Source organism: Cottoperca gobio, chromosome 9, assembly GCF_900634415.1.
Source record: "Cottoperca gobio chromosome 9, fCotGob3.1, whole genome shotgun sequence".
NCBI classification, from domain to species: Eukaryota; Metazoa; Chordata; class Actinopteri; order Perciformes; family Bovichtidae; genus Cottoperca; species Cottoperca gobio.
The window spans coordinates 20,651,393-20,677,352 of NC_041363.1; the positions used below are offsets into that span (position 1 = coordinate 20,651,393).

The following is a 25,960-nucleotide window of genomic DNA, read 5'->3' on the forward strand; positions in this document are numbered from 1 at the left end:
AATCCGAAAACTAATGGAAAAATCTCATTGGCTTTTTGTCAAAGGGAACCAGTGAAATGCTAATTTCCAGGTTGGCCTACAAAAATAAGTCATTCCTGCAGCACTTTATATTTCTTGGTAGGCAACCAGTGGAGACTCCAGGAACTTACTGGGCCCAACCCAATCGTTTTTACTCTTAAGTTTTTATTCAGATAGCACATGTTAAGTATTGAGCTTTAGAAGTGCTGCTAGGTGGTTACCTTTTGGCCAAAGCAAGCTGTTTTCCCATTTTTAGTCTTTGTGGTAAGCTAAGCTAGCCAGCTGTTGGCGGTAGCTTCATATGTACAGTAGCATGTAGACATGATAGTTGTGTGATTGGCAAGAGAGTAGATTAGCATCTTTCCCCCAAATTTGAATCTGTTCTTGTAACGTGATAAACATTGTAATATTTACCCTCTGACAAAACACGGCACCATCTCCCCCTTCTCTATCCTGTTGAGCCACGACGAACACACTCCATGGTGGATAGGTCCCTCTCCATCTGAAAGGGATGATTATTACCAAGAAGGCACTTTACCTTTTTCTCTCCAACTCCCCACTCTCCCAACCAGAAGAAAGACGTTTTACAAGAGGAGAGAGAGAGAAAGAGAGAGAGAGAGAGAGATAGAGAGAGAGAGAGAGAGAGAGAGAAGATAGGATATAGAGGAGAGAGAGATAGATATCGCTAGTATCTATATATTCTCTCTCTCTCGCTCTCTCTCTCTGTCTCTCTCTCTCCTCTCTCTCTCTCTCTCTCTCCTCTCTCTCTCTCCTCTCTCTCTCTCTCTCTCGGAAATTACAGTAATTCAACAGTTGCCTTCACAATCATAGTAATATGTTTGCAAAGGTACGCATTGCATGTGCAAGATAGCAGGGTTAGCATCTGGTAATGTGTGTTGACACTTGAAGGGCTGAACGTATAGATTCTAATTGCAAAGGTGGATATATAAGAGCCTTTAGATATACTTTGCACAAACACTTCAATTGAAACCTGAATAGCTAATACATTTTAAAATAGTCTGCTGTCAGACTGCTATACCTGCAGAGTTTTCTCTCATTTGTGTTTGTGTCCATATCTCTAAATGGAATCTGTCTGCAGATATAGAATCTTCCTGACATGTTTCTAAATCTATGTTTCTTGTTATTACAGTCTTGGTCTGGTTGCCATATGAAGCAGACTGGCTTTCCAAGATAACTTCCAATCAATTTTCTTTGAGCCATCGGAGGGTTCTCAGAGAGGCTGAGTCATTTGACTTTTCAGAGTCTTTGCAGCAACCTTGAAAGAGCCACAGCACAGTGTTTTATCCATGGGATGGGAGCATTTAAGTTCATCCTTGAAGTCATCAGAAAATACAAACAGATACACCCACTCAGCCTTAAAATCCTTGGAGATAAATTAACTAATGCACAGAGAGCCCCAAATGAATAGAGGGTCCATACCTCGGGCACGGTAAGAGACCACAGCGACAGTGAGGTGGATCTCTCCTGGGTGCAGGTCTGGAGAGGAACTGATGGAGTAGTAGCGAGGCTGCAGCAGGGGCAGCTGGGTGAGCAGCAGAGTGGAGGGCATCTGGATGGAGGGGAACTCTTCGAGCACCTCAACCAGCGTTGGATTATTGTACCACTTCCACTCCTCGTACTCTTGCAAGCCCTGGGGTGTTGACAAGATCGGAAAAAAGTACAGGTGGGTATTTATTAGATTGAATTTCTGTCTTGGTAAGTTGTTGAATTGATGTTGTCCTAATTAAGAAACCAAAGCAGCTGCCACGACAACAGAAAGAAAATAGAGGATGGTTTCCTCTTTTAGATCTGCAAATATTTCTGGCTCGAGAGCAGGAGGCAGCCACAAGCAGAGCCATTCATTGCCCAACTGTTTTAGTGTGTCATCACTGACATTTAGATGGGATGAATTTAAAGCACTGCCTACGAGGCATATAAACTTTAATTTGTCTCCAAGTTTTGCTTTGTTCTCGAGCTGCTAATGAGCGACGCAGTGCCCATGAAGAAGCCTGGTGAGGTTCCATTCTGAGCCCAAAGTAATGTTTGAAGCGTGTTTTTTTACAATTAGCAAAAGTTTAACGGAAGAAAAATACTTTGGGGCCTGTTTTTTTTTTAACCTTGATAGACTTGATAGGGATTGTGGGGCTTATATAGTTTGTTTATTTGAGATATTGTGAGTGAATTTGTAATCAATTCCTACTTTCATGTTTCAACGTGACAGCTCAACTGTTCTCTAATGTTTGTTATGATAAAAGATTAGTAAAGTCTGAGAAACCATGCTTTAGTCCTGAAATGAGCTAGAAATGAGGGCATATAAAAATAAAAATGATCTGCAGGGCTGATTCTACTGTACTGTTTCTTTTTCTAAATTCAGAAGCCTTACATCTTCTTGCTTTGGTGACAATGATTCGATGTATGAGCATATGAGTCACTGCTTGGCCTCAGCCAGCCTTTTCCACACATTAACAAAAATGGAGAGTGAATTGTGGGAGGCACTGCATGGCTCTGAGTTAGAACGAGCAACAGCTTTAATTTGGCGGCAGCTCACTCCTGCTGTACACATTTCTGTCGGCGCAGAGTGCATCAAATCGGCCTTCAGACACAGAAAACTATCTTCCATATTTTGATGGCAAACATGATGAATATGTTGGATATTGTTGTGCCTCAAACACATGCCGACCTTTTATAGAACTCTGCTTCAAAAGGTGTTTTGTTAAAAAGGGTAAAAATATCTGCATGCATTTGGCATAAAAAAGAGAGAGCGTATTTTTGGATATAGCCTACGCACATACATTGCAAATCCAAAATGGGTCGAGTCACGAACCAAAGTAAGCGCTCAGTAAAGCTCAGTAAAACTGAATCTACCTTGCTGAGGATCTCTAGTTTCTTTTTCTGTTTGTCATTGGTTGCCAGAGCAGCAAACTGCTGCAGCAGCACAGGGCTCGGCGGGGTGGTGAAGTCCAGGAAATACTGGAAGGCCTGGTTGATGGTGCAGGGAGGGATACGAGTCTCATTTGTCCAGTTACTGATTACACCTGCAGAAAGGAAGGTTAAAACTGCATTAATTCATATTTTGCATTGAAGGGAAAAGGGAAAATTCCATACAAGGGAAAGTGTTAATGAATCCACAGAAACTTAGCACCCAACTCTGCAGCTCCGCTCAACTCTACGCAGCGTTTTAGCCTCTTTTTTTTCAGTAGCCTTTAACAGTGATGCAGCACTGATAAACGCACAGTTCGCAAGCGTCACACATACAATGCTTTTACACACTGTAATATTTATTCATGTGTAATCACATTACCTATTAATATACCAATTTTAAATGCTTACTATGTTCAATTATAATTGTTTTAAACAAACACCTAAAATGCCCTTATATTTGCTTATTACAGTGCTTAGAAATGCTAAACTAATAGACAAAGGCAGGAAGCTTAATTAGCCATCACCAAGAATGGTTTTATGTGTCAAGATAAAGTATGATTAAGCTCACATGATGTGTTTGAGAAACACCTTGCTTAACAGTCACAGTGAAAATCACATTTGTGTCACCTAGTGTCACCACAACTGTGTGTGACTTCATGTTGTCTGTTGATTCAAGAGAGGCTGTTTCTTATTCATGTTTAGATTTCAACATCCTGCTCAGATTCTAACTGCAACCATCCTGGCTGCACGCCGTATTAGCGTGACGTTGCCGATGGCATCACCCACCTAGGGCAGTGTTCCTCTCGTCCAGGAACTCCACTTTCACAATTTGATTGACAGGTGGAGCATCCTCGAGTTTATCTATGAGAGATGTCACCAGGTCCTCGTGGTTGCCAGGGAAGATGCCCAGATGGTCGCCGGGCTGGTAGCTCAGCCTTTCGTGGTTGTTTGTGTTGAGTCGCACAAATATGGTGGAGCGGCTGTAAAAGAGATGAGAGATTTAGGGAACAACGCCACAACATTTTCAGTCTGTTCTATTTAGTTCACGCACCACAGGAAACCAAATGAAGGACTTGGACACCAGAACAGTGCATTAGATCAATTAAACATATTTTCGTTTAAGTTTGACAAAACGTGTCCTGTTTCATGTGTCAGTACATACTTACTTGGATTTGGGACTTTGCAAGTTTTGAGATTCTAGCATCTTCGCTCCGTAAACCTTCTTCTTGTGAATACTTTGCAATGCTGTTGGCAGACAGAAACACAATTAGATCACACAGATTTACTTTATGTGGGGCAGGGCTATTCAACATCATTAGCAAGTGGGCCGAATAGGAAAGTCACTGGGGGTTTGTGGGCCGCACAATACTTTGTCAATGAATCACTACACATAACTCTTACTTACAGTAGTGTTAATAGTTACTAATACATGAAATGAACTAGTCACGTGCATCCCCTTGTTTCACTTTATTTGTATCACCTTAATTCATTACAGAAAGCAACCAGTCCATTCAGAACAGTAGGAAAGCTATGGCTACAAGGCTTCACACAGTAAAGTGCAAAATGTTGCATCTTTAAAAGCAAGGAGACAAGAGTTGTTTTCCCAACAGCTCCATGTCCACTAATGTAGAAAAAAGATGAATATAATAAAACAGTATTCACCACATTAGCAGTAAGTAGCCCTGTTTATTATATCCTCAACACTTCCAAGTATACATAAGGTGCTTTGAAGTCCATATCCATAAAATGAAATACTAAATGCAAATAGAACATAGTGAAACAGTAGCATCAGACTCACAATAACATACATATCTTACACATGTTTACAATTTACCAGTAAGTAGGCTTAGTTTGAATAATAAAGCAGATGTGTCTTTGCATTTACACTAAGAATGCATCACATTAAGTCAGGTGATGTACTCCTATAGAACTACAAACATATCACACTTCTGTCATGTTGAGCCTGTTTCAGTCAGTGAGAGAAATTACACTTTTGGGGTTGGAGGAGGGGCAGAGTGATAATGATGAGCGTGAAGTGAGCGAGAGGAGTGGTGTTGGCAGTGCACATGCAAAACCACGATGATTTAACGGGAGTTGTGTACTGAACGTAAAGAAGAGAAACTGAAACTTAAGTATCGATCTTATCACGCAAGTATTGATCGATACTAACGTTGGTTTAAGATCGATCCGCCCACACATAACAGTCAGTCAGTCAGACACAGCAGAGGAGAGGAGAGAACTAAAGCAAAGCAGGGCTGCTATCGTGACTCTCTTGTTCCGGGCAAAAGCGACCAAAAGCCGCTTGACTCCGTTACATGATGCTAACGGTCCCTGTACTTTCCTTCTCCGTTCCTCTGAGCCCACGGGAAATCTGGCAGAAAACGAGCCGTGACTTGACTTGTAGTGCCTCTTCACGGTGTATTCTTTCATCACAGAAATACATTTGTTGCACGATAAACACACCAGTTTTTACTTTTTGCGGCTGGCAAAGTAAATAAATATTTGTCCGTCCATTCGCTCTGGAAGTGACGGTTTTCAGAATCAACTCTAGGTTTCTTTGGCTTTGAGAGAGACATCTTGAAGCGTGTCGTTAGCTTGCCGAGCTAAAGTAAGGGAGTGACTCTCTCTGTGGCCCGCCAACCTAGTGTGCAGCGTGAGCTTGACTGAGCCGATGGCACGTGCGGACAGAGTGCGGGTTTTTCCGGACGCCGCTGCAGCTCAGAGTGGGATGGAAACACCTGCGTTTTCACCGCATTTGGTGTGAATCAGGCTTTAGTTTTATTTATGCTATATATGCCCGCCCGATTTGCAGGCCAGAAAAAAGTTCAGAAGGAACGTATCCGGCTCGCGGACCTCTAAATGAATAGGCCTGATGTAGGATATAAAATAATATGTTACTCTATTGACATAACCTGCTTTTATTAATGGAATCAATTATCTCCCACAGGATTATTATTTACCTTCTGTGACGGCCGGGGCCTCAGCTGTGTATGTCAAGCGGAACTTGCTCTTCTTCCAGCTGCGGTCGTTGCTGATCAAGGAGTCGTTGGCCTTCTCGATGTTTACATCATCGCCAACACAGAACACATCACAGGCAGCCTTGACAAGTAACATCACGGACACAGGAAAGAAGAGGACGATTATTCAAAGTGTCCCTCCACACGGGAATAACAAAGGATTTGGGAAATTATCTCTTGCATTCAAAGTAGGACTGCGTCCACCAGCTCAAGGTCATGGATGGCCAAACATCTTTAAGTTGCTACCTTGACTGTTGGGGTTGTTTTCAAGGAATGAGGGGGACTTCTGACTTCATTTGTGTGGTTTCACAGAAAACATGGGACCATATTTATATCAAAACATAGCAATGACAAGTAATCATCATGCTAATCATGAATTAAAGTTAAAAACTATTTGTATGGTGTGCCCATTCCAAGAACACCAATCCATTTATTATGTATGGGGGTGGGAATGGTTTCATGTAAGAATCGAGATTATTGTGTTATTTTGCGAAAACATAAAAAAGACAGCTAGCCTAACCCCACCAATTTCATTTATGTAACAGGCAACATTTTATTTATGTTTGTAACTTGTTATTCTGGAAGTCACTGAGAATTGAGAAATTCTCAGGTTGGCCTTTGTGTGTTTACATTATTGCAATCACTTGATATCATTTTTACTCCGTAATCTTAACACCACATGGTGTGGCAAATTAGCGCACAGCAGACTGGAGATGCTAAAATAAACACTATGTAGTGAATTAGGAATTGTTTTTTTAATCAAGAATCGTGAGATACTAAAAGATTCACACCCCTAATTTTGATCGACAACATGAATATAAGCAAGGCCAAAAGGCCTTAGCCCATGAGACAGACCTTAAAAACCTTCTTGGCCCAGGTTCTGAATGACTCCTCCTGGCCACACAGCTCATCTCCTTCCCCCATGCGTAGGATGCGCTCCCCTCCTAGCTCTTCAAACAGCGTGTCCACAGCGTGGGCAAAGGCGCAGAAGTGTGGGTAGGCCCTGGAGCCAAGGCCAAACACTGAGAACCTAAACAGAGACACACACACATGAGGAACGAGACAGAAAAAGTGTGAGAGGCAGGTAACGTTTAAAAATCAAAACCCAAACAGACTTTCGCAGAGCACCGCCACCGAGGCCACGTTAGAAGCTTGCCTATTTTTCTTAGATGTAAATATGAAATAGATTAGTTTTCTGAGGACAGAAACGTCATCGTATGGCGCGCGGCTTCGCTGGAAAGCAGTCAACTCACTTCAATTTAGTATTTTGTAGTCTCCTCTTTTTCTTTAGGTCATCAAACTGTTCACTGCAATACAATTTTAAATCCCCCAAAAAGTTTGACAAACAACACTCAACTTTCATACATGGTGTTGATTTTAATTTATGACATACAAATGAGATGTGTTTTACATGCATAATATGATTAATATATCTTTTGGTTATCAAAGCTTAATTTTTACATAAAGGTTACATACAACCACCGTTTCAGCAGCGTTTCAAAGACTATAATTTAAATGTGAAACATTGATTTTTATTGATGTGACCATATTTTTATCTTGATGTCCAGAGATCCTTCAACCTGCAAATCACCACAGTACTGTTTACTTTGTAGGATATAATTTGTTAGACAAGTGTAATCACAGAGTCCTATTTTATTTTATGACTGTTTGGTTTTATGTGGTTTGGTTTTGTTTACCTGACATTGGCGAGAGGTCCGGTGCTCTCAAAGTTAATCTTGACTTCTGGCTCGTCGCTGGAGGACTTGCGAGTGTCCGAGTAGGAGGACACGCTGTTGAAACGGACCTTGTAGCTCCTGGACAGGAGGCGAAAGCAGAGAGATGAGATGCAAACTCAAGGAAAAAAAGATGGAAACTGACATGAAATACAAACACAGGCAGGTCGAGGCTCTGAACTCACTTTCTATCTTCTGTGTTGGATGTTGGGTGGCGCATCTCCATTAAGGCAGCTCCAAATTTCTACAGTAGCCAAAGAAGGGCTGTTAGTATCATATTCATCAGCCCTGTGCTTAATTAACTGGAGTTGTTGATATATAACATTCATACCTCTCCATTTTCTGGTGGATCACCATTGCCGAATGTGCTAGTCACCACTAAGACCAGCGTCTCATGCTCCAGGTCCACCACGTCATATTCATCCATCGACATGACCTGCACATGGCACACAAAAAAGAGCATCATGCAAACACACACACACACACACACACACACACACAAAGCAAGCCACAGAGCTCTGTCCGTCTCTGTCCTTGTCTCATGCATCTATAATGCATAAAATGTGTGCTTTGGGTCGGTTTGGGGTGGTTAATTGCTTTTCCCTGTTTGGCGGCGCAGATTGGCTCTCATAATGTGCCGGTTGGGTTCGCCTGACCTAGCGCGCATCACTAATGACCATCTTGATTTAACCTGTGTTCTTCATCAGACAATGATAAAATAATATCTTATGTGAAATAAGTTTAGCTAAAATGACAGATTTATTGGTTGTGGTTTGAGTAGATTGACTGAAATATTCAATCTGACTAAAAGACTAGACTAAAAAAGTTAGGCTTTTCTTTGACTAAAATAAGACTAAAATGGACAGACCTTTAGTCAAATAAAACATGACTTCATAAAAACAGGATAAGGTTGGCTAAATATGAAACTAAAAGTAACAAGGACATTTGACACAGAACTAAGACTAAATGAAAAATTATTTATTTTCGTCTCAACACTTAATCTTAATCTCGCTCTCGTCTCCTAGACACACATTCCATATGACAGATGACCTGAGCCTGTAAAATAAGACTGAACACACAGCCGTTGGCGGAGGAAGAGGTTGTAATGACCACTCTGTCCTCGCCTCTAATGAGATGATAATATGGTGCTGCCACACAACGAGCATCCATGATGCATGGATACCACTCAATATGAATGTATTTGTCTGCCACAGGACTCACTTGTGTTTCACACACATACAAAGACACACAACTAAAGGCAAGAAGAGGAAACAGGCTTTAGCCCCACGAAAACGAAGATTTGCCCCGGGCACTCGCATCTGCCCTGCGATACATCTACAGACACCCACTCTTGGTGACACACACATCCACACACACGAATCTCTTCTTGTATGATTGATCACACTGGGAAAACAGGAAGGGAAAATAAGACATGACCTGAAGGAAAAGCATGCAGTGTATGATTGAGAGCAGCATGTTTAGCATTTTTCTCTCTTTATTTTTTTCTAAACAGATTTGCACAGCCAGGGGTGCTTCGGGATCTTGTCTTAAACTACTGCACTGCTCAACGCTTCAGTGGTTAAATGTTGCCTCTAACCCGCGGCACTTTACTGCATGAGAGAAGAAAAAAATGTGACAAAAGACACACTTTCTTCTTGTACCCTCGCTGTTCGCCTATACTCAGCTGGCATCTGCTTGGCTTCGTCAGAGCGGGGGGGGGGGGGGGGGTACAGGAATGATGTCTTTGAATTCCTCCTTTTTCAATTAGATGTCAGCACAATGACACCTAAGCTTGTGTCCAACTTTCGGATAAGATGATGCAAGGTAGGAGCAAGCGTACCTTTGCGTCGAAAGCGTGCTTGAAGATTTCACACAGAGTTTTGGCATAATCTTGCGATTTGCCCGTCTCTGTGGCAAACAGTATGGTGGCTTTCACCCTCTTGGCCATGGCCTGGCCCATGAGCTTGGCTGAAAACTTCACAGCCCTGTAGAGGCGAAGAGAGTGACGGTAAAACAAATGAGATACCCAGAAAAACACAGGATAAGGAATGTAATCAAACAAAGACCATTGATTTGAATGGCTTGCAACCTTTATTCCTCTGCCATGACCAGAAGACTGATAAAACATTTATTATTGAGGGAAGTGTGGTTCACTTCAGCAGGCGGCAGACATTATGTCAAGGGGGATGGATGACAATTGTGATTACCTAGCTTGCCATATCCTCAAGGCAAACATATTTATAGCAGAACATGAGCATGCACGAGTGCATGCATACACAGAGGAAAAACTGACAAAGCTTTGATTACTCCCTGAGGGGTTGATTGAGTAGATTTCACCACTGAGTTCATCAGCTTCCTTCCCATGTGTCTAACTTTTGTCAGAAAAGTGATTACTAGTTTGGCATTAGATTATCATACACACATCCTACAGTAAATTATCTTTGGCATCTGAGGCTGCAATTTAACCTTAACTCTTTAAATGCAGAAAAAACAAAAAGTATTTAAAAAACAAGTCACAAATTTAACAAAACCAACCACTGTTTTCTTCTGATATTGCTGTGAGACTGCACACTCACTTGGCAAGCTTCTTGAATCCGATGGCTCTTTTCTTTGTGGGCGTCCCATTGACTCCTTTCCACACATGGGTATTCCAGGGATCAAGCTTTTGCATATGGGACAAGAAATTCAAGTTCAGAGGTTGTCTTCGCTTAATGTTAGAATCCATTCCGAGCTACTGAGACATCATCTGTGATATTCGGTGCATTTGAGGAGTGCAATTCAAAACTTCCTGTACACAGTTTCCTTTAATGTGCCTGGTATACTTCTACTAATGATTCCCAACTTTAATTTACCTTAATGACTTCCTTAATATAGCTTAGCAGCAAACCAATTTGTAAACATGTGTGCATGTCTACGATTGTGGTGGTGCCATCTGCTAAAAGCACAACACCCCATGAATTGCGTTACGGCCTATGGAAGCTAATGTCCGTGCAGCAATTATTATCTCCATTTTATGGCCTCACCTGGTACTCAAAAGAAGGGGTGAGGCGGTAGTTGAGCATTTCTTGGTGGAAAACCGGTGTGATACTTCCTGACATGGGAGGCACAATCCACACCCAGTCTCCGGGACAGCCACCTCGCACCCGGTACTCATTCTCCATATGCTTCATGAAGGACTCTGTGGCTGAGTGATGGTCTACTATGGTCACTTTGCACACCTAACAATAGAGGACACAAACATAAAATAAATACATTTACGTATATATGTATTTTCTGTGACGCTTTCTTTAATTACAATAGTTACAGCATTAAAGTTGCAAAATGTCATTTTCTAGCTCAAAGATGGGTTCATTTCCGTCTCGGAACCCATTGTCTATCGGTCTGATGACGATAAGCCTCTGGGGTCAAGGGGCAATATTTTTGAGGTTCTGGTGTAGCAGCGGATATCAAAGCAAAGTCTTCCTTTTGAGTGCGCTGCTCATTGTTACAGTCCAAGTTGAGGAATGATGTCATTTCTGTCGATGCGTTCAGCCTCTTTTGCTCTCCACACAGACTGTTCACCTGAATTCAACCAAAGCTTCCTGGCATGTGATTGGTCAATACTACAAACAAAAATCTGAACGCTTCCGATACCAAAATCTTGTCCCGTTGCCTACAGATTCTGCATTCATATTCAGAATCTATCAATAGAGATTAGGGTCATTTTACAAGCATTAGGTCAAATATGATATATTTTCAATCAATTACATTTAAGGCGATTATTTTATACCTGCTTACATTGGATGCAACTCATGATTGACGAGCACTAGAGACACATATATTTAGCCATGTTTGGCAAAAGATTGTATGGAACAACCTACCTGGAAGCTGTAGAGAACAGCAATGTTGATCTCCACCAGTGCTTTATCTTTCCAAAGGGAGGATGTCTTCCTGGTGTCTAAGGCCATCCTGTTAGCAACCTCCTACATGATATGGAAAGAGAATGTCATGACAGTTCTGATAATAAAGTCACTGTGCTGGTTGACAACTCATGAATCAAATCGTTCAAGTAATTCATTTTTGAAAACAAAAATAAATTCTCTCCCTCTCTTTTACTTGTCTCAATAGGATACATGCAAATATAGTATATTGCCCTTATTATATGTATATTATATATTTACATTCACATTACTGCTACATAGAAGCTCAATTCCATTAGCCTTTCCAAATACAAAATACAATATAATAAATTAATAGATAAATAAATACCTATTTTGGAATAATATAACATTTTACAATATATAATTTATGTTGAGAGCATTTACAGCACAAGGAGGCTTTAAGTGATGTTAATCAGCTTTTTCTTCAGTGTGCACAATTAGAAGAAGAATGGCTTTTTGATTGAATCATTTGGTGCCACAACACATGCTCCTCTCTGCACAAGGCGTCAATCTGGGCTCCTGGTTCTTCCTCCCCTCCGCCCTTTCCAATGGAGCATGACTCTGTATTTTGGCACAACAAACTACCTCCAGAATGTTGTAGCGTGAGCTGTCACAGAAGTCCCTCACGCCGATCTCTGTGCCCATGTACCAGCCACTGAAGGGGCAGCCAGTGAACTCAAGCCCACCGATCTCCAGCAGCATGTTGGAGACCGCCGGGAGGCTGTACCACTTCAGGTCCAGGTCTTTGAACCACTCGTACCTGGGCAGAGCAAACAGGAGAATGACAGCTGGGAACTGCAGGTAAACGTCCAACATTTAGAATATGCGCCTCATTAACTATAACATTTTGCCGCAGTAGAAATGTATTCCTGAGACGCAGATAATAAAAAAAGAAGTGCAGCCAAAAACAACATTAACACAAAGAAACTACTTTTGAAAGCTTTCCGGTGCTGGACAGAGCAGGCAGGGAGTCAATACCTCCCACCACTCACCCCTTGCAACCTCTAGGGGGATTGATAACATTGCTTTCAGTGTATTATTTGCAGAGATTGCTCTAATCTCATGTAATGATGAGGCGCCGTTGGCGGTCGCGGCCTGTGCCAAGCTCCTCCCAGAGCTGAGGGCTAGTTGATGCAGGGTATGGAGCAAGAGATGCCAATTTTGGGGAGGTTAGTCTGGCAGGGAGATCAGTGTGTCAAGGGATTCTAAAATGCTCTCTGCAGCGTGTAGCGATGTAGTGATAGCTCAGTGTGCAGCTGTATTTATGAAAAATGGTGAAGCGGTAATACCCAGTTCTTTACTGTGATTATGGGTGTTAGATGTAGCAGCTTAATACTTGAGATCTCAAGGGCATTGTGGCTTTTGTATGGTATTTACCCATTTAAGAAAAGTTTTCTTCAAAGTGAAGTAAACACAGAATAAAAAAGGCGAAGCTTGATACCTCACTAACAAGTCCCATGGTTACCACAAAAGCTGGCATAGCAACAGATAAAGCATGGCTAGTTGTGCTTTCTGGGCACATTCAGCACAGTTGGAATGTGACAATAACCCAATCAGACTTCTTGTCTTAAAAGTACCCCATTGTTGTTTTAGATGCCTGAGTGGGTGGATGTCTTTTTTTTGTGAAGCGTCCTCTGTTTTTGTTTTGCTAGATTCTCTATATTTTATGCAAGCTTGAGAGAGAAGGCATAACTCACTTTGGGTGTGTGATCGGCACCTCCAAGATGAGGTCTTCGGAGAGCTCAAACAGCTCCGGGTCATTTCCACTGGCTTGCAGCAGGAGGGGCAGGACATCAAAACGACCCTTCGGAGCTTTCCATCCCAGCTGCGTGCAGATCTGGTGACAAAAAGCAACGAAGCTGAGTGCAAATACGACATTTATCACAAAGTGATTTTTTTTTGCCGCTTAACCGCATTGACTTAAAAATACATCTCCTCTAGTGTACCTCAGTAAATTCAACATTAGCAGGGTCTCCGTGGATCTGTCCATCTGGCTGCTTGTAGCCAGCATAACGAATCAGCTGACAGTTCCACACTCGAAAGTCATGTTTGGCATCTATCCTCTGAGGAAATATGGTGATAGCTGACCTGCGAAAAACAAACAGAAAAAAACAAATACGTCAATAATGTAGATATAAACAACATTTGCGTACATGTCCTAGCTTTATTAATAATTTAAAAAACATCTAGAGAGTTGAAATGTGCCAGTGCCATATCTTAGATCAATAGCATGTACTGATTTTTGCAGTCAGAGGCTTTGCAACAAAGCATTAGATGGATTATTTGAATATTTAAGTACATTAATCCACAAGACAGATGGTTGGCATTGTACAAGTAATCTGCGTAAAAGGCATTTTCAATTATACTGTGTCAAAAGACTCATAGCGTGGCCAAAGCTCTGCCACCTGTAGTCTGCTCTACATCTCAGTGGTGTTTTTAAGGCCATGACCGGGTGAAAGTGTTAATACTGCTGAGCTGGTTGTTAGTCACTGAGGAGGGAGAACAGCTGGTGAGAATCTGGGCCAGTTGTGCTTGCAAACAACATCTGCAGGAAAGCCTGGAAACTGGTGCATATGGTTAAACCAACAGACTGTACCTTCATACTGTATATGCAAATGACAAGTTTCAGTTTAATTTATCCTCTCGTAGCCAACATTTGATGTAGTTTAATGTGCCTGCTGCCACACATCTGATTTAAATGTACCAGTGCTGAGGGCTGCTTGTTGCTGCTGCTGAAGGGACATCTTGGCAGGCTGGAGCAAAAGATGCACCCCCTAAAGCAGAGCTCTTAAATACAGGAAGTGATCAGAATGGGGGGAGGTTGGGATTTCTAGTTGAGAGATTTTGTTTATTTATGGTTATTTGCTTAAATATTTTCAATGATAGACTGATTGTGCTGGTTTTCTGTTTAATGTTAAAAAAATTAATGTTTATGTCACTTTGTTACATATTTTCTAAAGTGTTAGCTTCACCTTTAGGTAAATAAAACCGTCCACTTGAAAATCCACCTGTGACTCCTCATGCCTTCCATGCCCGGTCTTCAGACTTAAAAATTTGAATCCCATGCACACTTATGAATTGATTAAAAAAAAAACATTTTAAACTTTATTATTATGAAAGGATAAACACCAGCCATCTAAACCTGACAACCCAACATTTGTTGTTATTAATCACTAATGATTTATGGATCACTTTAACTGTACAGGCTTAGTAAGTAATTGATGAAGCTATTCAGAACAACCTATAAACGCTTCATAAAAGGTGCCTGAAGAGAAAGCAGTAGTGGTGGAGATAATATTATTGAGCCTGTTTAAAAGAGAAATCGAACAACATTTCAATTTTTTTTTTTTACACAATAGATTCTCAATTATTTACCGCACTTTAGACATAATAATTCCCTATAAAATCCACCACTTGAAAACAACTGACTCACAGTCTTGTTTTGCATCATTGTATCACCTTCCCTGACAGTATATTTATGTTTTGTAATAATGACAGGTGATTTTGAATAAGCAAAATGATTTCAAAACTATTGCAACATGTTGCAATAGCAGTGTATGTTTGTCTATGTGTCTGTGTATATTTATGTTAAAGCAAGCCAGAGTGGGAGAGGATGTTGTGCTGGCTTTTATCAACATGTGTATCCGAGCTGTCCTTCCGAAGGCAAGCCTAAGTGTAGTAATGAGTCAGAATATATCCATCATCCAACAAGTAAATATGAGATGTCACATGTGATCAGGACTTGGCAGAAAGTGAGCGAGCAGGTCTGACAAATCACTGCTTGTTAGCAAGGCCCGCCGCCTCACCAACAGGGCAATGATTGGTGCCGAGACACTGACAGATAGACAGGCAGCAGATAGTGACGGATAAAGCATTAAGAAATACAGCAAAGACTGACAGATGGGACAGCGGGTCATGTCAGGGCAGTCAGAGATGGAGAGTGAGGTGATGACATACATGGAGCGACAGATGGGGAGAGGAACAAGTGTAGTCAGAGGAACACAAGCGGCGTTGAATAAATGGAAACAAGACTTGAGTAAATAGTTGAGCAGTGTGTGTGTGGGTTTTTTTAGGTTTTTTTTTTACCTCAGGTTGCCTTTGTTGGTGGCGTACTTGATGTGGTTACAGATGTAGTTGTACATTCCATGAGCTGTTGTGCAGTCTCTAGCATCAAAAACCTGGAAAGAAAACGTGAAAATAAAACCTTTGAAACCAGGTTTACGCGCAGTGAAGTGTTTTTAAATACACAAACAAAATAAATAAGGTATTTTCGTGCAAGCTGATATGACTGAACCAAAGTTCTGTGTCTGAGCATCTTAGATATTATACAGAAATGCAAATGTTAGTAGACATGTAGACATCTGGAAAACTATCCACATTAGGTCTACTTGTCAAATAGTCAAAAACAGCATGTTAACAACCACATGCTATGATTTTAGGCATACTGTACATTACCTGTAGTTTGGACCACTGGATCCTCCCTACGCATCGTGCAGCGTTCCTCCACGCGTGCTTGGCTCCATAAATCAGTTCAGTGTCTTTCAGCTGGTACGTTCCTGAAGTTTCAATCTCCTTGGTCACCTCCTCCAGCCTGTCCACATGAGCCTTAGAGCCAAACCTGTGTACAGGACAGGTACACAGTTCCATCAAGTCAGATCTTCTATTTAAATGTCTTTGAAAAGGCGATACAAGCTTTGTTGACAGAAGCTACCCTCTTTCACAAGAGTAGTCCTACTGAGGACACACAACAAATAAACAGCTGCAGAAAATTGAAAAATAAATAAGTAAATAAAAACAAATATAAACATTTTTTTACAAGTTTTATAAAAATGTCCATTTGAGTCAGAAATAAACTTGTGCACCTTTTTCACAGCACACATTAACGGTACAGTTACACCTGCAGTGTTAGTTACAGCTTTAACCCCACCCCCCTTTTAAACAAGTAGTTTAACTTTTACTTGAATAAAATGTATTTAAATCAACAGTACTTTTACTTTTCTGAAATATTGTAGTACTCTTTGCCTCCTTATCTTTTGCTACACAGGAACATTTTAGCTACAGTGATGCACCAGGCTAATGAGCTAACCTAGCTAACGCCAATTAGCCAAGTTAACCTTTAGTATATGCTGCTTTCAAATGGTGTTTACGAGAACAGTTCATATGAACGCCCCCTACTGTGGTATTTATGTCCTTGTAACTAGACATTACACAACTTGTGATGTGTTTGCTGACGTATGAATTTGCATTAGTTACTATATTGTAGTTTTAGTTGTAAAATAGCTAGCTTGATTTCTAAATTGTTAGCCTTGATGGCTTCTACACGCCGACATTGACCTTAAGTATTGCCGTTGCTTAGCAGTGGTGTTCACACGACTTAACCACTTGAACGGCAGTTCAAGTGTTATTGAAGGCATTTGAACCCCCCATGTCGTAATCACAAGCTCAAGAGTTCCATTTGAAGGCAGCATTACACATGTGGCTAAATAGGAACCACATAGCCTACTGTAGGCTAATAGGCCGAATACCAATAATTATAGTATTTGCTCAATCTTCTTTACTCTTTTTTTACTGGACAGCCCAGTGTTTCCCAGACCTAAAGATGTTGTTCTTTGGCTTAAACCATTGAAGTCTATCTCTCTAACACTCTGTTACAGGCCGTGCTTACCTTTTGATGGAGGTGTAATATTGGTCAATGAAGTCAGTGGCCAGTGGAAGAAGCTCCTCTTTGGTTCTGACTTCGTCTGGTTTGCGGGCATGCTGGTTGGGCATCATCACGGAGCCGATGCACACATTTTCAGTACAGAGTGGCATCTGATGAGACAAATATTGTAACAGATGAGGGAGGGCTTTTCGGGGATAAATTCTGCTTGTTGTTTTTCCTTCAGTGCCAAAATGCAACTGAAGATCCAGGTGATCATGGCGTATGGTAGAGCTCTCTGATTATGTATCGGCAAATATCAACAACATTTACTTTCCAGCAAAAAACAACACTAACAAAGCCACAGAGGTGATAAATCATTTTATTGGACAATGAATTCAACATATTTCAGTGGCCTTCAGGATTCCTGTTCACTCACAAGAGACCGTTTTGGCATCCATCTCTGTATTGTAACTGAATGCAAAATGAGAGAGGCATGGCATTCTCTTAATTTACAAAAAGCAGAGCTATCACATTACCTTCCTTCTCTGTTCATTTCAGATCAAGTCTTGATTCTGCTTGATATAAAACAGACCTAAACAAATATCTATTTTATTTCAATACGTAATTAGTAGATCACATCCATTCGCGCTGATTCAACAAATTCCATTCCATTATGCTCCACTGGGTTCAGATAGGAGGTCAGTTGTTCTTATAAGTTCTGGACCCTGAATGAAAACAAGGGATCATAACTGTTTTACAATTTCTTTCATTATATCGCTCACACATGGTTGACACGCATGTTAATGAATGAGTAAGTCAGTGAGTCATGGATTGGTATCCTTCTATTAAGCGGAGACAGGAAGACAGAAAGAGCGAGGAGGTAAGACAGAAAACAAGTAAACAGACAGATGCAGAGAGAAAATTGCTCATAGCTGAGAGCAATCTTGTGTGGTCAGTTTAAAATGATTAGAGATGAAGTCAGCTGTCACTTTGGTTTTCCTAAATGCCTTCAACCAGCTTAGAGAGAGATCGAATGAGTGAGCAAGAGGGGACGCCAGGGACCATAGCGCAGACGTGCAGCCGTAGAGGAAATTTGACACTGACCCCAGCGCTGCTAAAATTGGCTTGTTACACTGATACACACACTTTCACTGTCCAAACACTCAGACGTAGACCGGCAGTCTGTCCAAAATAAACTCTCCTCCGTGTCCTTTCCAACAAATCCAACCCTCGCTCGACAAAAACAGCAAAAAATTCAGTGTAACAAGACAACAAACACACCATCAAAGCAAGTGGGGGAAAAATAAAAATAAAAAAGTAAATTAAGTAAGACTATGTGAAAGTGTCCATCAAAACAAAGACACAAATAAAGGGATAATTCCAAGGGGAAAAGGAAGCTAAGAAAAGATGATTGACAACAAGAGAGAACAACAAAGCGGAGACAGAAAAACATAAACCATAAGAGGTGACAGAGTAAAAGGGGGTAATGGATGAGTAGAGTAGGGAGTGTTAAAAATAAAACAAAGGAATCACTCGTGCTCCAGCACATCCGCTCATCGTACCGCTCTGGGCATTCATGCCAGCCAGCTGTCCTTTTAAAAAAAGATGGATCATCCTCGAATACAGCAGCGTCTGTGATTTATAATAAAATCTGAAGATGCTATTAGAGGCCATTCATTGGGATGCACAGCCTGCGTCCGATAAGTCACCAAAGTAATTAGGCTGCTGTTTGCTGTTCACAAATGTCTGCTATGTTTTGGGGGGTGAATGCTTAAACAGCGGGGTTCACCTTGTGCTTGGTAGGCCGGCTCACTAACTAGACAGAGAAGCTTTGGCTGCATGATAAAATGGATGGTCAAAGCGATTGATAGATGAACGCGGATGAAAATGTATTAAAGAGCAAATTCTTTGCATGTAGCCAAAACTTTTTGTTTTTGTTCCGTTTTGTGAAATTACATTATTTAGCTTTTTGAAGCCACCATGAGAGTGGAGGCTGTCCTCCCAAAAAAAACCACAGCATCAGTCCACCCAAAAAAAAACGTTGATTGAGAACATGAACTCAATGAACATGAAGGTAATAAAGCAAGTGAGAAGGAGAGCAATTTCTCATAGACTTCCATACAACTGAACTTCTTTATGCAACCAGTGGAGTCGCCCCCTGCTGGCTATTAGAGAGAATGCAAATTTAAGGCACTTCCACATTGGCTACACTTTTCAGTTTCTGTTTGGTCGTTCTGGAGGGCATGGACCACTTTGTCATTTAATTTGGAGGAATTGTTGGTTATGAGTGAAGTGTCTTGATAACTATATCATGATCCTTCCCTAACCCTGACAAAGTTGTTTTTGTGCCTAAACCTTGCCAAGCCATGATTTCTACAGTGTAAGATAAGAAATGGTCTTATTTTTTAAACGCAGATGACGTCTTGTCAAAAGCGGGATCAGATCAGAAAATGCTTAAGAGTGTCATTCTGTAGGGCAAGCACCACTTTGTCATTAAATTATTGTTGAATTATTGTTAAATCAATGTCTCGATTACTATAGAATGGATTGCCATGAAATTTGACCCACATGCATGTTCCCCTTTGTATAAATTGTAATACATTTTGGTTAGACTTTATTGTTTCATAAGCTTTACCAACCATCCAAAAAAAAAACGTTTTCTAGCTTAATAGTTACGAGCTGAATCAACAACATTTCAGGCAAGAGCTCTCTAATATATGAAGAGGCACGAGAAGCGTGTGTTGGTAAGTCTGGAGGCTAAATGTTTTACCTGTCAATCAATATACTATATTTGATGTTCAGTGCCTTTAAGATACGATTAAAGCCACAGATATCATATCTGTCACCTTCGTTAGTCAACCTACAGTATGGCAGCTTTGCACGTCTGTGACTTGATTGCTTAATTAATGATGAAAATAATAATTAGTTGCAGCACTAAAGTCAACACGCAAACAACTAAAGTAGACTCAATAGCATTTTACATAAAGTAAAATTGATTTAATACATCAGTAAACATTTTCCTAATGAGTTTATGGTCATAAGATTCAACACTGGCATATAAAACCTGGCTATTATAGGATGACTTGAATCACGACATTGCATCTTTCTCATGCTTGCCCGGATGGTTGCCTCAGCAACAAATGTAAATATGTAACTGCTGCAGCAGACGGCTTTATGCAACCACTAATTGAGGTAATTTCCATATGCCTTACCTTGCTGGAGCTGTGGTGGAGTGTGTCGCTGTAGACAGTGCCAGTCTCCCAGTTCTTGATCTTGATGAAGCGAGGGCATTTGGAGGGGCTGCCATTCTGCAGTGACTTAGTTGGTGAGGTCCTGTCCTCGGCCGGGGGCTGTAAAAATCACACAGAAAATGACACACGAGTCATTACTTCATGCCTTTGGACTGTATCTGGCTAATACGTTCTGACCTCCAAGAGACCTTTCCTGCAAGCTGGATAAGTTGTTTATGACAGGGAGTCATACTGTGATAAGCAGAAAAAAGACACAGCCTGTCATTGCGGAGAAGTGGATTTACGTACCACAAATGGACATTGATTTGCAAGTTTGTGATGGGAATAACAACATATGGAGGAACTTTAACCGGACTTTTACTGACATTTGGAGGCTTTCTCTGTGGACTATTTCTTCTCAACAAAAATCAGTTTGTCATTGTGCTTCTAGCACCGAAACTATTAACATTGTCTCCCCTCTCCATTTCTGTTTTATTTCCCACTCCAACATAAAGGCAATCAACATTTAACAGCGGGTTGATGGCAAGCTAACTTTGGCTCACTGAGTTTTCCAATACTGTAGCTATTGATTTATGAATGCCTGCAATTTAACCCCAAAGCCAACTGTACGCGTTCCTAGAAAAAGGCACTGAGTGTTTCCAAAAGATCAGAGTAATCAATCCCACACCTTGGAAGCTCTTTCATCAGCTCCCCCGGCATTGTTAATCACACAGTGGAGCATCTCCTGAACAACAGTGCCACAATCATCATGCTCGTCTGGGACATGACTACCAACAGAGTCACGCCAGTTGAGTCTCATTGTTATTTCGCATCCTCTCAAACAGCAGAGAGGAATGAGGTGGATTGAATTGCATTACATTTTGCACACACTGAGAGTAAAGAGCTTAGTTCCTGTGTGTTCATGCTACCAACAGCAGTAACCCCCACTGTGCGGCTCAGATATGACACATTATCACTGAGGTTGTGGACAGGAAGAAAGATCATTGTAGCGTAAAGAGCTCTCAGTCAAACAGGCAAAGAAAATCTGAGAATTAAAGCTTGTTGACAGAAAAAGCAGACCAGTTGAGTGTATGAATATGAATATAGGCTCATCACTCACTGACCAGAAGCTATAGCTCTGGCATTTACGTTTAAGAAAGTCTGTTTATATGAAAACCTGTAAAAGTCAGTTTACTTTTTTCTTTATTTATACATTTATACTGATGTAAATTTCAAATGTCAGAGTCACTGTGCAAGGACGAACATCTTTGTTCCCCTTGAGAGTGAGGGCAGCTATTGAATGACCACTAAGTAATAGTTTGGGCAAGACAGAAATCGATTAAGAGAGATAAAAGGAGAGACGTATGTGTCAAATATGATTGTCCAATTGACCTTTTGCTAAACCCCTCCAGAGAATGTCCAATCATAGCCTAGCCAACGCAGATAGGAACGGCAGTTTTGTCAAAGGATGTGAATCACTGACTGCTTCATAGTTGCCCAACAGTCATTTTTTTATTTGAAAAAAGCAAAACATTGAAACTGAACAAAACTGAAAAGTGTTCATGCCATGGACATTACTTTTTTTATTGCATTGTTGAATTTTGTGGGCACTTTTTAGTGGGTAGATTTACACACTCAGAATGTGGACACTCAAAATGGCAGATAGTAAATATAACGCACTATATAGTAAATAGGGAGGGAGTTCAGACACATCCAAGCTTCAGATTTCTTAACATGGTAAAGTGGCAATGCTTGGCATTTAAAGAGATTTAAGGCTGGTATCCAAAGGAAAAGTGTAAGGAATGGATTCAACTGAGCAATCCAGCTAACTTTTTTTATTTAACGTTTTTGTCAATGTGTCAGCAAAGCTTGTATCACCTTATCAAAGACATTTAAATAGATGATGGGACTACATGGAACTACAAGGGATCCTCTACAAAACGGCCTCTGGTGTTACAATACTGTATGTTTGGCTTTTCCTTGCGAGGGTCTAAGGACAGAGGGTGTTGTTTGCTGCACAATCTGTAAAGCCCCCTGAGACGAATGTGTAATTTGTGAGATTGGGCTATCTAAATAAAGTTTTATTGAGTGATTGATTGATTGCTGAGAAGACCAGTTCTTTATTGGGAGTATTAGGTATTTAGTATCTATATATGGCATTCAGAGCATTAATATAGCAACAATTAACTTTTTGTTTTGTAAAGATATAGCGGAGTAATGGCGTCATGTTGAGAGCCGTGTGGAGGAAATCTCTCTGCTCAGAATTCCATATTGTGAAATTTTAAATAACCCCCTATAGTTAGCGGGTTACTTAAAGGTTCAATGTGTAATTTCGAGCCACCTGCCCCCATGAAATACGGGCCAGTATTTCACCTCTAAACTGGGTTCATACTATCTCTAATTGCTAATTGCGAAACAGCCTCCTGGCAGTTGTGAGGACGAAGCGAGGTGGTGCGGGTGGTTTTCTCGTTCTTGAACTACAAACTACAAAACAGACACGAACATGGCTGTAATATTTACAAGAGAGTCAGGCAGCTGTACTTCTTCTCCTTCTGGTCGGAGGGCAGACTGGCACTACAGTGACTCACTATCAACTCTAGAGGAACAAGTGGTATAACAAGACTGGACGGAGCGGAACGGAGCTCGTCAGTTAGACTGCTAATTTCAGTAGATATCTCTGCAACACAACTTATAGACGTTTTAAATGATGCCATATCTTACACATTGAACATTTAAAGATTTAAATATCTATAAACTATAGTTATATTGTAAATCCAGAAGGGCGGGACTGAGAGAAGGAAGTGCAATTACAAATCTGCTACTTCAGCACCACGGACAGTGTGATGGACTTGCACAATCCTCTGTCAATAAAAGGATCAATGTGTATGGCAGACTTAACCAATATACTCAACTAAACAACCCATCACTCTCCCTGCTACTCGGGGATGGAGGGGGGGGGGTATAACAAGGGGAATGATAACTGAACCTACTTCAGAAGCCAAGGAGCACATCGTTACTGTCAACATTTGTTTGTTGGGTTACAGTTAACGTAATAAAAACAAAACAAAAGGTGGTCCTTAATACTCACATACATTAAAAGTTTGGGCCGACATCAGCAGCTCAGCCTGGTCTTTAATGGATTTTGGGAAGGTTAAACTAAACAAAGTCTGTTGGAAACATTTTCAACACACTCATGTTAGCTTAATTAGCTCGCTAGCTACAGCGGATAAAATCTTCCAGAAACAGTTGTCATTATAGTCTGCAATCGACGGTTCTCGGCTACAAATCAAGGACCTATTTTTTTTTAGATATTAGTAAACATTTTGAGTGTAAATATGCCACGTTAATGAATTTGCTAATGCACAAATTAATGCGTCAAGCCTGCTTGAACGACAGTCCTCCCCCATGTAGTCCATATTACTTTGGGGAGTTGCTGGACCACACGTACACATGTGTGAATCCCATCATGCGTCACCAGGCGTCAATGTCAAGAATCCATGGAGCTAGAAATTAAGATAATTGAAGATAATCTGATGAAGATAATTTCACAACAGGGCGTAATGACCAAAGTCGTTGTGGTAAATGCAGTTATGCGGTAAAAGTTCCCTTATTCACCCATCAATTTAAACTTCTAATGGGAAATTGATATGATGAGCGCAAGGCAGGGGGTAGATGGAAAACGAGAAAAAGAAGAAAGTGAGACTGACAGCCAACAAATGGAAAGACATGTCGTGATTAAGCCACTGAGTGTAAAAAAATAAAGGCATATTCTCTGCTTTCAATGGTCAATCAAAAGGTGGAATTTGACAGAACATTCTGCCAGCTTTACTTGACAACCGGCTTTTTAAACTTTAAATTAGACAGGAGTGGGAGCTCAAGCTAAAGCCAAAATGAGAAAAAACTCATTTGCAGGCCATCAACATGTCAATTGAAATCCATGTCAATTTGACTTACATTTTCTGAAACCATGTAGTCTGACTTGAGTCTATCGAATTAAACACTTAGAGATGAGCCATCAAAGTTAGCATCATGTCTAGCAGAATGCCTGCAGGGGAATTTCTTGCTGCATGAGTCAGTTCACATGCATATACTGGACATAGATACACACACATGCACTGATTCCACTTCCCACACTTTCCTTAAAGCATATGTTTCCTCAGCATACACTACCAGGACAGAGATATGGCTTCTTACCACATCATACAAACATATCCTCTCTTACCGCCGTCTAGAATGCATCAGCCACCCACCCCCCTCACTCTCACACAATTGTTCTCATAAACATGCTCTCTTCTCTGCAGGTCTTATGGGCTGGATGATTTCTACAGGGGTCACAATTGATGGAGAGAGATGGATCAGCAGCTGCACATGTTCATTAGGCCTCCTAGAATCATTTCGCCAGATCAGTTCCCATTCAGGGGCGATCGAGCAACGTCACAAGTGGGTGGATAACGCCGACCATGTGCAGATTACAACACTATCCCTGTCACAGACACTCAGACTTGTGACCAGACCCTTCTGTGTGGAAGGCATAAGCTGGATTTAATGCCGCACCAGCTTTCCCCCCGGAAGGATCTAATGCCTAGGTGATGGGATCTTAAGCAAAGGCTTTACTACTATTTGCAAAGAAGCAATACCGATGTGCGTGCTCAGTTTCTGAAAGCATGGAAAGCGCCAATAGTGTGGATTATTGTACAAGGCTAAAAATGCATTAAATGTATTATACAGCTACAGAGATTCACTTACTGTCGCAGGCCTGCTCATGAACACTTGCAAACACATGCACACACAGACAAAGGGATCTTCAACTTATTGATCTAAGAGAGTAGAGTTGCACGAACGAATGCTTACACATGAGAAATCATTTCAAGGGTTAAACATTTGTTAAATTTTACCTTGTCAGTGTCAGCGTTGTGGAGCACCACCGGCATGTTTTCCAGCATTCTGTTGTTATCTGACGCCAGCTGGGGAGACGTGCCATTTCCCACGCCAAGGTCCCTAGAGGTCATACACAAGTCAGCTTTGTGTGCTCACATCTGGTGCAAAATATCTCTTTCATTTCACGTTAAAATCCCAGCCAAACAACGCACACACATGCAAAAAACACTCACATGCAAACACACAAACACAGTGAACAAGCAGCCTTTCTTCCATCTTTACAAATAAACCAGGGACTTGTACACTCTCCAAAATGCTTTTTAATCAGGGATCCCTGCACAATTTCTAAAGGGTCTGCACACCCACATAGGTGTTTTCTCTCTTCAGGCCTTCGTGTGTGTGTAGGCGAAGCTTAGCTTGCATCTATCAGGCTCTCTTGTGTTACTTGTTCGCACCTGTTGCTGTGCTGCAGTGGGTGACAAGGTGATCCTACATGGAGGTCAGCCTCACTATACAATATAATTTATCACCACAGCTCTGCTCAAACTTCATTCTGAGAAGAAGCTGGCATAAGATACAAAAACTCAAAAGAAAAACACCC

General features: G+C 41.1%; 1 protein-coding gene and 1 long non-coding RNA gene across 5 annotated transcripts in view; one reads left to right on the forward strand and one right to left on the reverse strand.

Annotated features, from left to right (window-relative positions):
- nos1 (nitric oxide synthase 1 (neuronal)) overlaps positions 1-25,960 on the reverse strand; it is a 43,457-nt gene that overhangs the window by 9,562 nt on the left and 7,935 nt on the right. For all 4 annotated transcript variants that reach the window (XM_029440657.1, XM_029440656.1, XM_029440655.1 and 1 more), the window contains exons 3-24: positions 25,377-25,479; positions 20,464-20,601; positions 17,276-17,421; positions 16,066-16,228; positions 15,697-15,788; positions 13,557-13,698; positions 13,308-13,447; positions 12,196-12,370; positions 11,551-11,652; positions 10,714-10,908; positions 10,267-10,352; positions 9,531-9,675; positions 8,022-8,126; positions 7,876-7,934; positions 7,655-7,771; positions 6,813-6,987; positions 5,901-6,039; positions 4,107-4,185; positions 3,727-3,920; positions 2,884-3,053; positions 1,459-1,669; positions 433-520 (exon numbers count right to left, since the gene is read on the reverse strand). In XM_029440657.1, coding sequence (XP_029296517.1) covers positions 433-520; positions 1,459-1,669; positions 2,884-3,053; positions 3,727-3,920; positions 4,107-4,185; positions 5,901-6,039; positions 6,813-6,987; positions 7,655-7,771; positions 7,876-7,934; positions 8,022-8,126; positions 9,531-9,675; positions 10,267-10,352; positions 10,714-10,908; positions 11,551-11,652; positions 12,196-12,370; positions 13,308-13,447; positions 13,557-13,698; positions 15,697-15,788; positions 16,066-16,228; positions 17,276-17,421; positions 20,464-20,601; positions 25,377-25,479 — 2,964 coding nt within the window. The remainder of the gene's footprint in view (positions 1-432; positions 521-1,458; positions 1,670-2,883; positions 3,054-3,726; positions 3,921-4,106; positions 4,186-5,900; positions 6,040-6,812; positions 6,988-7,654; positions 7,772-7,875; positions 7,935-8,021; positions 8,127-9,530; positions 9,676-10,266; positions 10,353-10,713; positions 10,909-11,550; positions 11,653-12,195; positions 12,371-13,307; positions 13,448-13,556; positions 13,699-15,696; positions 15,789-16,065; positions 16,229-17,275; positions 17,422-20,463; positions 20,602-25,376; positions 25,480-25,960) is intronic.
- Positions 5,559-6,591, forward strand: LOC115014034 (uncharacterized). The gene is made up of 2 exons (XR_003832848.1): positions 5,559-5,698; positions 5,888-6,591. It is a non-coding gene; the product is annotated as an uncharacterized LOC115014034 (long non-coding RNA).